Raw genomic sequence first — 13,056 nt, forward strand, 5'->3', positions numbered from 1 at the left:
GTTCAGTATAATAAAGATGTGAGGTAGAAAGTCTGTGTCATATTATTGTCACTTCTCCGTGTACGATACTGGAATGGCGGCCCCCAGTATACTGCGGTATCAGGGCTTGTGAGAGTTATACCACAACTAAAGGTGTAACAGCAATGGCGCCATTACAACATGTGCTGAGAAGAGGGGCGATATGCGCGCGCTGAAGGCCTCACTAGGGCGCCATATGCTCAGTTCCCACAGCCGTGTGAGGACTTTTATGGGACTAGTTGTAGTTTTGAATGACAGCGTTCATTTTACCTTATAATGTACTAAGAATTGGGAGGAATAATGAGCAGCCGCCCTGCCGGTGTGTCCTGGGTGGGCCTCTTACTGTGTGGTAATAATGCCCCTGTAACGTGGCTCTCCGGGTCAGCCGCCCTGCCGGTGTGTCCTGGGTGGGCCTCTTACTGTGTGGTAATAATGCCCCTGTAACGTGGCTCTCCGGGTCGGCCGCCCTGCCGGTGTGTCCTGGGTGGGCCTCTTACTGTGTGGTAATAATGCCCCTGTAACGTGGCTCTCCGGGTCGGCCGCCCTGCCGGTGTGTCCTGGGTGGGCCTCTTACTGTGTGGTAATAATGCCCCTGTAACGTGGCTCTCCGGGTCGGCCGCCCTGCCGATGTGTCCTGGGTGGGCCTCTTACTGTGCTAACGATGACCCGGTAACGTGGCTCTCCGGGTCGGCCGCCCTGCCGGTGTGTCCTGGGTGGGCCTCTTACTGTGCTAACGATGACCCGGTAACGTGGCTCTCCGGGTCGGCCGCCCTGCCGGTGTGTCCTGGGTGGGCCTCTTACTGTGTGGTAATAATGCCCCTGTAACGTGGCTCTCCGGGTCGGCCGCCCTGCCGATGTGTCCTGGGCGGGCCTCTTACTGTGCTAACGATGACCCGGCAACGTGGCTCTCCGTGTTGGCCGCCCTGCCGGTGTGTCCTGGGTGGGCCTCTTACTGTGTGGTAATAATGCCCCTGTAACGTGGCTCTCCGGGTCGGCCGCCCTGCCGATGTGTCCTGGGTGGGCCTCTTACTGTGCTAACGATGACCCGGTAACGTGGCTCTCCGGGTCGGCCGCCCTGCCGATGTGTCCTGGGCGGGCCTCTTACTGTGGTAATAATGCCCCTGTAACATGGCTCTCCGGGTCGGCCGCCCTGCCGATGTGTCCTGGGCGGGCCTCTTACTGTGTGGTAATAATGCCCCTGTAACGTGGCTCTCCGGGTCGGCCGCCCTGCCGGTGTGTCCTGGGTGGTCCTCTTACTGTGTGCTAATAATGCCCCTGTAACGTGGCTCTCCGGGTCGGCCGCCCTGCCGGTGTGTCCTGGGCGGGCCTCTTACTGTGTGGTAATAATGCCCCTGTAACGTGGCTCTCCAGGTCGGCCGCCTTGCCGGTGTGTCCTGGGTGGGCCTCTTACTGTGTGGTAATAATGCCCCTGTAACGTGGCTCTCCGGGTCGACCGCCCTGCCAGTGTGTCCGGGGTGGGCCTCTTGCTGCACTTACTATGTGCTAATAATGACCCAGTAACGCGGCTCTCACTGTGACTCAGTATTTTTGTCTTTGGTGCCAACAATAAATTCTGAAGTTTTGGAAAAAAACTTGTCACCGTACTTTGAGTCCTGTAGTGTTATTTGTACATTGCTGGAGACGTGTTGGTTTTTCTTTTACTTAATACGGAGATAGTTTACAATATTTCAGACACCATATTTTAGTGTCTTCAGAATGGCTGCAAGTCCCAAGACCCCTGAGCCTAGATCACTATGGAAACCTTCACTTAAAAGGTTATTCCCTCTTCACGATGCGATTTTGTCAGATGATGCTTGTGAATATGAGCACGTTTGCAATTTACTGCTTTTTAACATTTGCTTCTGTTCTTGTGATACACATAGTGATGAGTGAACGTGCTCTGATGGGGTGTCATCCCAGCATGCTCGGGTGCTAACCAAGTGACTTGGGCATGATCGAAAAATATGTTTGAGTCCCCGCGGCTGCATGTCTCATAGCTGTTCGACAGCCGCCACACATGCAGAAATTGGCTAACAAACAGCCAATCCCCGCATGTGTTGCAGCTGTTAACAGCCGCAATGACTCGAGCATATTATTCAATCACACCAAAGACGCTTGGTTAACACCCGAGCATGCTGAGATAACACCTTAGACAAGCATGCTCTCTCATCACTAGATATGAACACTTCTGGTTACAGCTCATTGCCTAGGAGACAGACAGCAGCAGTGGTCTATTGTAAGCGCTGCGCTCAAGCTAGCCAACAATAGGCGGTAACCAAACTCCAGCCATCCTGGTCAGTTTTAAATCAAGCGCTTACAAACTCAATAGAAAAAAAGCTGGTACTCACTGCACATGCTCTGATGTTTAGCAGCAGTGGTTGGTCTCCAAGGTAACGTTTTTTTATTTTTAACTAATGAGACACTTTTATGGCCAAGGGGGTAAGAATGTGGTTGTACCAGTTATGTGATTTATTTATTTTTTAAACAATGTTGTTGTTTTGTTTTTTACATTAATACCTTTTCTTTTTAGTCCCATTAGGCCTCTTTCACACTTCAGTTGTTTGGCGTCAGTCTAAATCCGCCAGTTTCCTCTAATAACGGATCCGTCATTTTTTTTTGGCGGATCCGTTATTTTCCCATAGACTTGCATTGGCGACGGATTGTGACGGATGGTCGTCAGGGTGGATTGATTTAAATCACGCCGATTTAAATCATGATTTAAATCACGATTTAAATCAAAAGATTTTTTTCTATTTAAATCGGATCGATTTAAATCATGATTTTAATCATGATTTAAATCACTGATTTAAATCAAAAGGTTTTTTTTAATATAAATCACGATTAAAATGAGAAGTGAGAGCAGTGTGCATGTGCGCCCATAGTTACACGGACGAAACTAGGGGCAACGATCTAACGCCAGGGTGAGGGGGGGACCCCAAAGTAAGTAAAAATCTTTTTTGTTTTACTATATGGCAATAGGTAGGTGTTTAAAAGCAGCATGTCTTAATTGTATAAACTATTAATAGCCTCCACATTTTGTTCATACTGCCCCTTTAATTCCACACTTCTAGCTTGGTTTCACTTTTGGTTTAGTTTCTTTTTCCATTCAGTTGACATGCCCAAACTTGTTGGATAGTCAGCAGTACTTGGCTGTAGTAACAATCAAACTTCATAAGTGATCTGTGTGAGCCATGGCAGGTCGTAAGAGAGACCCTATTTGGGTTCATTTTGTTGAGATGCCAGCAGCAGATCTTGGAAAGAAAGGTGCAAGAGCAAAGTGCAAATACTGTCAAAAGGATATCCAAGGACTTGTTTGCCGTTTGAAATCACATTATGAAAACTGCAACCAGAAGGGAAATGAAGATGTTGATAGTGATACAACTAATGTCAATGAACCCCCACAGCTTCTTATGCACCAGGAGCCTAGTACTAGTAAGTCTTGCAATTACAACCTATTTTTTTAACAGACATTTTACTGGGATGGTTAAAGTCTATGAAAAGAGAAATTTCTAGCACTAGTAGTTCTGGAGTATAGAATTTAAATTTATGTTAAGGCAATATTTCACAGAAAATTAACGCTAAAGGACATGTGCACCTTTATTTTTTTAAGGTGCACATGTCCTCCCCCCCCGCAGCGCTCTTACCTCCGATCCCCGCAGCGCTGAGATCCGTGGCTTCGTTTTGACCGTCCGCCTCCCGTCCTCCGGTTGCGGCCTACTCGCAGTGATCCAGCGGCGTGACGTCAGCGGGCCGCACGCTCCATTGAAATGAATGGAGGCGCGCTCGCGGACGGGCAGAACGAAGCCACGGATCCCCGCAGCGCTGACATCGGAGGTAAGAGAGCTGCGGGGGGAGGACATGTGCACACTGCACCTTAAAAAATAAAGGTGCACATGTCCTTTAAGTAAAAATAAAGTGTGTATACGCTTATTTTTTTTTTATTGTAGGCTGCAATTCACTTTTGAAGTCTGCCAAATTGACCATTTTTAAAAAAAAAACATTTTTAAAACTTTTGTGACATAATTTTTTTCAGTTGCTCTGATATTAGTTACCAGTATTACAGCAACTTCACCGGAAAACTTGAGTAGCATAACTTTTGAGACAGCCCTTATAGGACGAGGACCATTACATTGTTCAAAAAGTTTGTTTCAAAATATTTTCGTTATATTTCTTCAAATACGCAGTCGATTTATATTTTTAATTTCTGTGCTTTCAGGGTCAAATATGGCTTGTGCTGCACGTGACAATCAATATCTGGGTACAACTTCAACAAAGCAGCCCAAAAAAAAACTTTGCGTGCAAAGTGTAGAAAAATTCATCTTAAAGACTACGACGAGCCAGAAAGAACATTTTGATGAATTAATTGCTAAATTCATATTTGCAACCAATTCTTCTTTCCGACTAGTTGAGCACCCATTGTTTGTACAAATGATCGAAGGAATTAGACCAGGCTACAAACCACCAAGTAGATTTGATATCTCAGGAAAACATCTTCAGGCTGTATACGACATAGAAAGAGCGGCTTGTACAAAATATTTGAAAGACAAGGTTGTTAACATGAGCTTGGATGGTTGGAGCAACATCCACAACGACCCCATAATTTGCACTTGTGTCACAACAGAAGATGGTGAAACTTACCTTACAGACACAATCGACACATCTGGAAATTCACATACTGCTGAATATTTACTTGAAATTGCTAAGAACTCAATTCACCAATGCCAAGAACAGTTTGGATGTAAAGTAAGGAGCTTAGTTACTGATAACGCAAGCAATGTGGCAAAAATGCGAGCGGAACTGGCACATGAGGATGACACAAATGTCATTACATACGGTTGTTCTGCCCATTTGTTGCATCTTTTGGCAAAAGACCTGCATATTTCGGGTGTCAAGGAACATGTTGTAGAAATTGTTAAATATTTCCGCAATAATCATTTTGCACATGCAACCTACAAGGAAATGGGAGGACTGAAGTTGGTTCTACCACAAGATGTTAGATGGAATACCTTGGCTGACTGCTTGGAACTGTTTATTAACAACTGGTCAAAATTACTGTCCATTTGCGAAACACATCGGGATAAAATTGATGCTAATATACGAAGCAAAGTATTAAATCTTGGTGTGAAGAGAAATGCCGAGGACCTTTTGGAAAGGTTAAAGCCAATATCGATTGCGTTGGATAAAATGCAGAAAGATACTGCAACCATAGCTGATGCCACAGAAGTTTGGAAAGATTTAGAAGGTTCTCTAGATCGCTTGAACCTCTCAAACAATGTAAAGGTTGCAATACAGCACCGCAAGGACCAAGCATTAAAAGAAGAACACTATTTAGCCAATATCTTGCATCCCATCTACAGAGGGAAAAAATTATCTGAGGCGGAAATCAACTCTGCAATGGAGTGGCTCGCCAATACTAACCATGACATTGTGGCAACTGTGCTGAAATTGAAGTGTGAATCTGCACCATTTCAAAAATACATGTTTGCAGATAACGTCGTTAATGAACTAAAACCACTGGACTGGTGGAAGTCGCAATCACTTGTTCTTCCAGCAAAGATAATAAATCTAGCTACTCAGCTACTGACTGCATCGGCTTCATCCGCAGGAGTAGAGAGATTGTTTTCTTCAGTCCAAAACCGCTTAGGAACTGCTAAAGCAGGACAACTGGTTTTCCTATTAAAAGTCCTAAATAAACAGTAGGCTTAAAAAACTGATGTATTCACTGAAGATGTTTGCTTACTTCAAACGTTAGAGATAGGCTATTGTTAAAAAGTACTTACTCTCTGTAGTTCAATTCTGAGTGTTTAATAGTGCAAATAAAAATTATTAGGTTTTATAATCAACTGTTTTAATATTTTTATTTGTGTAAAACAATTAGATTTGCAAAAAGACAAAGTTTTGCTTGTGTACAACTTGATTAAAAAATCTGATTTAAATCAAATGATTTAAATCAAAAAAATCTGATTTAAATCAAAAAAATCTGATTTTTTTGATTTTTTTTAAAAAAAATCAAGATTTTTATCCAGCCTGATGGTCGTCCGTTCCATCCGTCATGCGACGGATCCGTCGAAATTTGGCGGACGTTGTCTAGACATAGACGGACATTGAAACATTTTTTGTCAACGCCGAAATGGCGGTTCGCGGCGGATCCGTCGCGTCCGTCATTCCATAGAATGGCCGCCTATGGGCGACGGATCCGTCGCGACCGTCATTTCGGTGGATCCGTCGCCCCAATCCGCTTTTTCAATTGCGCATGCTCCAAAAAGTAGATACTTTTCCCAGACAACCCCCAAGTAACGGATCCGTCAAAAAACCGGATCCGTTGGAACCGTTTTCTCAACAACTGTGACGGATCCGTCGATCCGTCACTATGTCGGAAGTGACTGACGCCAAACAACTGAAGTGTGAAAGAGGCCTTAGTGGACATGAACGTTCTTGTTCACTCATATAATACACAGAGATACTTCTGGATTGCAGTGTATTATACCTGTCAGTAGAGTTGAGCAAAATGATGCACAGGACCCCAGTCCAGCTGCCACTTTGATAGTCCATGGCCGGCGGACCTCCTCCTCTCCTCATTGCCAGGCCTGGCGCCATGTCATGTGTGCGCCATATTGTAACAATGGCGCTGGACAGGGTCTACTAATCAAAAGCGGTGGGGATGCCGGCAAGTAGAAGGTTCACAGTGCTCTGATCCGGCAGCCTATATAGACTATAAGTGCGGCTGCTGGGCCAGGGTCCTGCAAATCTTTTTACCCAACCCTACCTGTCCAATAAATACTAACATTCATTCTGAGGAGACTGCGCCTAATACCAGACCAAGATGGCAGCGATGGGGGCCATTGTTAGCCCCCTATATGCCCCTCATTACCCTTCATTCGAGAACTGTTTAGATTCGTGTTAATAGTGCCAGTGTACTGTATAAATTGTGCCAGAGTGACCTTATTAATAGCGTCCATGTATTTATAAATAGTGGCGGTGTTGCCCTTTAAATAGTTTGAGTGCCCCCATAGGTAGATCACTCCTTCTACTTTATGAGTAGTTTTATGGAGACATGAGAGGACACCACCAAGCTTGAATTTCTGTCTGGGGTTGCCGGAGTCATTTTTTTGGACTATGCACCATTTTTGGTGACTATTCCCCTTCTGCCCCTCTATTCCCCACCTGCCCCTCTTCTCGAGCTTCCTGTGAGACCGAGCACTCTCCGCATCTCAACATGGTACATAAGTGCGGTTTATCTTCCTCTCGGGATCAGCCCCAAACAGTGATTGAAGGCCTGGCGTGAATAATTCATCTCCGCATTCCTCTGCAGGCTCTCAGCCGCGGATTTCCATCATTCATCCCCTTACACAGCAGTAATCAAGGAGATCTTGGGGCTTCCCAGAGACTCCATAATGTATGTGCTCGCCGGGCCTGATTCATTATTTGTTGGCTTGTGGGATTCTTTGACCATTTTTGCGCCAAATTCTTCAGAATTGTACACGCAGTTCATGAATTTTTCACAGAATTCGAAACGATTTTTATTTTTGTCTTAATCTTTTTTTTTTTTTTCTTTTTTTTTTATACAGCTTTTTAACGCAAAATGTCGTCAGCAGTGGCTCGTGAGACAAAAATTGGGACGGTCTAGAACTGCCCGATATGTCACAAGCCAATGCAATGTTTTTTTGCATATGCAATTTGTTAATTTTTATGCAATGAGGGAGACGAACCTGTCACATGTCGTCCGCTTCCGTGGCAATTTTGCAAAAACTGTGACTTTTCCTGGAATTTAAAAATGGTTGTCACGCAAATGTATGAGCATTTTCTTTCCTGGAGGAGATTTGATTTCGAATTACACTTTTCATTTAACCTTATAATGTGCTATGAAAAAAGTTGGTGACAAAAATGCAATATCGTTATTTTTGGGGGGAATTTGTAAACAAACAAAAATTTTCATTATAAGAGATTTTCTTCTACAAATGTAATATCCATCCTATGACCGTACTAGGGCTCTGGATTGCGGGGTGCTTCCTGTTGTGTTGTGTGATGTTTTCTTTTCCATCCCTCTCATCTCTGTACATCTCTCCCTCCTCTTCAGCTCAGGATATGGTGACGCCAGCAAAAGCTTTTTAACACCATCCACAATTTAATGATGTGAGAGAAGTAGAAAGGGTGTGAAGACGAACACAGTGAGCACGGAGTAATGAGCCTGGATCCATCCATATCACTGATAAAACCTGCAGTGGTGAGTATACCGACTACACTGCACAGCAGACAAAATGACCATCAGGTGACACGATGAATGATTGTACCACAACGTATAGTGACCATAGAGGACAGACCGTGTGTGTGTGTAGTGACCAAGGGGGACATGCCATGTGCGTAGTGACCGGAGGGGGACGGGCCACGTGCATAGTGACCAGAGGGGGACAGGCCGCGTGTGTAGTGACTGGAGGGGGCTTTGTGTGTGTGTGTGTGTGGTGATCGAAGGGGGATGGGCCATGTGTGTGTGGTGACCAGAGGGGGGCCGGGCCTGACCATGTGTGTGTAGTGACCGGAAGGGGCCTGGCCGTGTGTGTGTGTGTAGTGAACAGAGGGGGACAGGCCATGTGTGTAGTGACCAGAAGGGGACAAGCCGCATACGTAGTGACCAGAGGGGGACAGGCCACGTGTGTAGTGACCAGAGGGGGACAGGCCGTGTGCGCAGTGACCAGAGGGGGACAGGCCGCATACGTAGTGACGAGAGGGGGACAGGCCCCGTGTGTAGTGACCGGAGGGGGCCTGGCCATGTGTGTGTAGTGACCGGAAGGGATCTGGACTTGTGTGTGTGTGTGTGTAGTGACCGGAAGGGGACAGGCCGCGTACGTAGTGACCAAAGGGGGACAGGCCGCATACATAGTGACCAGAGGGGGACAAGCCACGTGCGTAGTGACCAGAGGGGGACAGGCCACGTGCGTAGTGACCAGAGGGGGACAGGCCACGTGCGTAGTGACCAGAGGGGGACAGGCCACGTGCATAGTGACCGGAGGGGCCCAGGCAGTGTGTGTGTAGTGATCAAAGAGGGATGGGCCGTGTGTGTCGTGACCGGAGGGGGCCTGGCCATGTGTGTGTAGTGACCGGACGGGCTCTGGTCGTGTGTGTGTGTGTGTAGTGACCGGAGGGGGACATGCCGCGTACGTAGTGACCAGAAGGGGACAGGCCATGTGCGTAGTGACCAGAGGGGGACAGGCCGCGTGCAGTGACCAGAGGGACCCAGGCCGTGTGTGTGTAGTGATCGAAGAGGGATGGGCCGTGTGTGTCATGACCGGAGGGGGCCTGGCCATGTGTGTAGTGACTGGAGGGGGACATGCCACGTGCGTAGTGACTGGAGGGGGACATGCCACGTGCGTAGTGACTGGAGGGGGACATGCCACGTGCGTAGTGACCAGAGGGGGACAGGCCGCGTGCGTAGTGACCAGAGGGTGACAGGTCGTGTGTGTAGTGATCAAAGAGTAATGGGCCATGTGTGTAGTGACCGGAGGGGGCCGGACCTGGCCTTGTATGTGTGTAGTGACTGGAGGGGCCAGGCCATATGTGTAATGACTGGAGGGAATGGGCCGTGTGTGTGTAGTGACTTGAATTTCCTTATTTTCTCAGGTATTACAGGATGAGTGACTTGGCCTCCAGCAGCGCTGAAACATTAGTGAGAACATCGGAGTGTCTTCCTACTGCAAAGAAATCTGCAAAAATCCATTTTGGGGAAGTGATTGATGACCACAGTGCTGTGCTAGGTGATGAGCGGTGTATGATGAATCTCTGAGCCCCTCATAGTACAGTTATAATACATCCCTTACAACCGCTACGTCTGAATAGACCCGTAGGGCTAATCAGGTTTTCGCTGTTTGGATTGACTGACAGTAAGCAGAGATCCTAGAACACATTTGCTTTGTCCAGTCTTATTCCACTGTCCATTACTTTTCCTAGGAGACCTCCAGGCAGTGACGCAGCCTCCTCACCAGCAGGTTTTCAGAAGTGCAGATGTCACCGGCAAGAAGCAGAAATCCTCCCGGAGAAGCGGCAAAACGAGCAGCGTGCAGGGACCCGTGCTCTCCGCCAGCCACCTAGAGGAGGCTGCAGGGGATGGTGAGTCTTGTGATCCGCTGAACATGTGGAAATAGGTAAAACAAACAGCAGATGCAGTAAAATTCACATTTCTGTAACCACTAGTGTCACCAGTTCTGTCTCACAGGGCGGAGTTTTATGCACAGAACACTTTCTTGTGATTTTCTTGTGACACCGATAACTACATGAAGTGACGACTGACCTACATACTGTAGTTGGCATTAGAATCCCACCTGCCCAATGCAAATCAGGTTCATTAGTAAAATGTGCAAACTTTTTGCCGTTCGTTCTTGTTTTACCTGTTTATTGCAATGTAAAAAGCTGAACAACTAATATAACAAGTGGTTTCTCCAAATTCACCACAAAATGCCACTTTTACAGACTCCACAGTCTCAGCATTATTCACTCCTTCATGACCAACACTTTAGTATTTAGCAGATCTCCTCTGGCTGTTATAACCTGCTGTAGATGTGATACATAGCCAGATACCATCTTCTGGCAGAGTTCTTGATGAATCTTATCTCATTCCTCATGAACAATGGCCTCAAGGTCACTAATAATCTTGGGATTGTTGTAGCTACCTGCTTCACATCCTACCAAACATTTTCTATGGGGTTCAGGCCAGGCAACTGTGACAGCCGCTCAAGAATCTTCCTGGACTTATTCTTAAACCAAACCTTGGTGTACTGTGAGGTGCTGAGATCAGTGTCCTACTGGGAGGTCCAATGATATCAAAACTTCAGTTTCCTTGAAGAAGGACTGACAATTTCCATAATACATTAAATTCATCTTGCCCTCCTTACGCCACAGGTTTCCAATGCCAGAGGAGGCAAAGCAACCCCAGAACATCACTGAGCCACCGCCATGCTTCACTGTAGACATAATCAAGCTACCACCATGCTTCACTTTAGTCACCACAAAGCACTCTGCTATGCTTTACTGTAGGTATCACCCAGCCACCATTATGTTTCATTGTAGACATTACTGAGCCACCACCATGCTTCACTGTAGACATTATTGATTCACCACCATGCTTCACTGTAAACATTACTGAGCCACCACCATGCTTCACTGTAGACATTACTGAGCCACCACCATGCTTCACTGTAGACATTACTGAGCCACCACCATGCTTCACTGTAGACATTACTGAGCCACCACCATGCTTCACTGTAGACATTACTGGTGGCATTTTGTGTTGTATATGGAGAAACCACTCATTATATTGGTTTTGTTCTTGTTTCATTATTTTAGGGGTTTTTTTTAGAAATAGCAGAAAGTTTGCAAATTTTGCTAATGGACCTGATTTCCATCATTTTGATTGCAGTTGTGTATCTAATGATGGCGGCCACCATAGCACAGCAAACTTACTGCACATTTTCTTTAATGCTGCACTGACAGCAGTGTCAGGTTTATGAGATCTGTCCGAAGAAAAATTATAAATTAATTGGATCTTGTTACATGTCAGCAATAAATTGTATACACTGTCAGTGATGAAGACGCCAGCTTCAGAGGATCGGGGATGGTGCATTTTCAGACATAAACAGCTGTCCTGACCAAAGAGAAGCACCCATACGCAAACCCCAGGCAGCTAAGAAATTACAGAAATGCCTTAAGGTACCTTCACACTGAGCAACTTTACAACGATAGCGATCCGTGACGTTGCAGCGCCCTGGATAGCGATATCGTTGTGTTTGACACGCAGCAGCGATCTGGATCCTGCTGTGATATCGTTGGTCGGAGCTAGAAGTCCAGAACTTTATTTGGTCGTCAGATCGGCGTGTATCGTTGTGTTTGACAGCAAAAGCAACGATGCCAGCAATGTTTTACAATGGTAACCAGGGTAAATATTGGGTTACTAAGCGCAGGGCCGCGCTTAGTAACCCAATATTTACCCTGGTTACCATTGTAAAAGTAAAAAAAAAACACTACATACTCACTTCTGATGTCTGTCACGTCCCCCGGCGTCCGCGCTGCTGCTCAGAGCTTCCTGCACTGAATGTGTCAGTGCCGGCCGTAAAGCAAAGCACAGCGGTGACGTCACCGCTCTGCTTTAGGGTCGGCGCTTACACAGTGCAGGGAAGCGGACGCCGGGGGACCCGACAGACACCGGAATGTAAGTATGTAGTGTTTGTTTTTTTTTACATTTACACTGGTAACCAGGGTAAACATCGGGTTACTAAGCGCGGCCCAGCGACCACACTACGACGAAACAGCGACGCTGCAGCGATCGGCATCGTTGTCTATATCGCTGCAGCGTCGCTTAATGTGACGGTACCTTTAGTTGCTTTATATTTAGTTTATTCATTGGATTCATTGGTAGAAATCATTTCCCTGCAGATTCCACATGTAATAAGATTATTCTGTCTTGGGGCCAGATGCATAAACAAGTGAATTACAAGTACAAAAAAAAAAAATTGCAGCTGCAATTTCTATTATTACCATCTGGGGAAAAATCACCAACATTTTGGGATTAGATTATCATAGCCTTTAGCAAAATTGGTGATTGCATCAATATGTGGTAATGCTCCACCTACATTTACTCATCAATTAATTGATATTACAGCATTGGGTGTTAATAGCCATCAGAGAGAATCCCTAAATAAGTGTCCGCTATAAGCAGTTCCTATAATCAGTGCGAACCACAGAGGGTACCTACAAACAGTGCCAGCCATAGAGAGCCTCTATTAACAGTGTCAGCCATGGAATTCCTTAAAGTGTCAGCCATGAGGAGTCACTTTATATAGTGCCAGCCATAAAGAATCCATATAAACAGTGCTTCTCATAAGTCCCTCTAAACAGTGTCAAGGGTACAGAGTCCCTCTAAACAGTGTCAAGGGTACAGAGTCCCTCTAAACAGTGTCAAGGGTACAGAGTCCCTCTAAACAGTGTCAAGGGTACAGAGTCCCTCTAAACAGTGTCAAGGGTACAGAGTCCCTCTAAACAGTGTCAAGGGTA

The 13,056-nt window shown here is 46.1% G+C and overlaps 2 protein-coding genes across 8 annotated transcripts in view; both read left to right on the plus strand.

The window, feature by feature from the left end:
• The window catches only part of LOC143805148 (uncharacterized), a 46,735-nt gene that overhangs the window by 20,407 nt on the left and 13,272 nt on the right, over window positions 1-13,056 (plus strand). For 4 of the 7 annotated variants that reach the window (XM_077284084.1, XM_077284079.1, XM_077284086.1 and 1 more), the window contains exons 1-4: window positions 105-235; window positions 8,096-8,242; window positions 9,634-9,767; window positions 9,961-10,119. In XM_077284084.1, coding sequence (XP_077140199.1) covers window positions 9,644-9,767; window positions 9,961-10,119 — 283 coding nt within the window. In that variant the 5' untranslated portion in view covers window positions 105-235; window positions 8,096-8,242; window positions 9,634-9,643. Of the gene's footprint in view, window positions 1-41; window positions 236-8,095; window positions 8,243-9,633; window positions 9,768-9,960; window positions 10,120-13,056 lie in introns of those variants that run through there. The other 3 variants (XM_077284082.1, XM_077284081.1, XM_077284080.1) reach the window with 2 other exon arrangements.
• On the plus strand, window positions 3,190-5,733 carry LOC143805146 (uncharacterized). Its single transcript, XM_077284076.1, has 2 exons — window positions 3,190-3,450; window positions 4,235-5,733. The coding sequence occupies exons 1-2, from the start codon at window positions 3,210-3,212 to the stop codon at window positions 5,716-5,718; spliced, it is 1,725 nt and encodes a 574-aa protein (XP_077140191.1). The 5' UTR covers window positions 3,190-3,209; the 3' UTR covers window positions 5,719-5,733.

Source organism: Ranitomeya variabilis, chromosome 2 (genome assembly GCF_051348905.1).
Source record: "Ranitomeya variabilis isolate aRanVar5 chromosome 2, aRanVar5.hap1, whole genome shotgun sequence".
NCBI classification, from domain to species: domain Eukaryota; kingdom Metazoa; phylum Chordata; class Amphibia; order Anura; family Dendrobatidae; genus Ranitomeya; species Ranitomeya variabilis.

What these genes read in the sequence shown, in the direction of transcription:
- LOC143805146 (XM_077284076.1), top strand. Translation starts at nt 3,210, where the DNA reads ATGGCAGGTCGTAAGAGAGACCCTATTTGGGTTCATTTTGTTGAGATG. An exon ending in GCACCAGGAGCCTAGTACTA is followed by an intron (nt 3,451 to 4,234) that starts GTAAGTCTTGCA and finishes CTGTGCTTTCAG; the next exon opens with GGTCAAATATGGCTTGTGCT.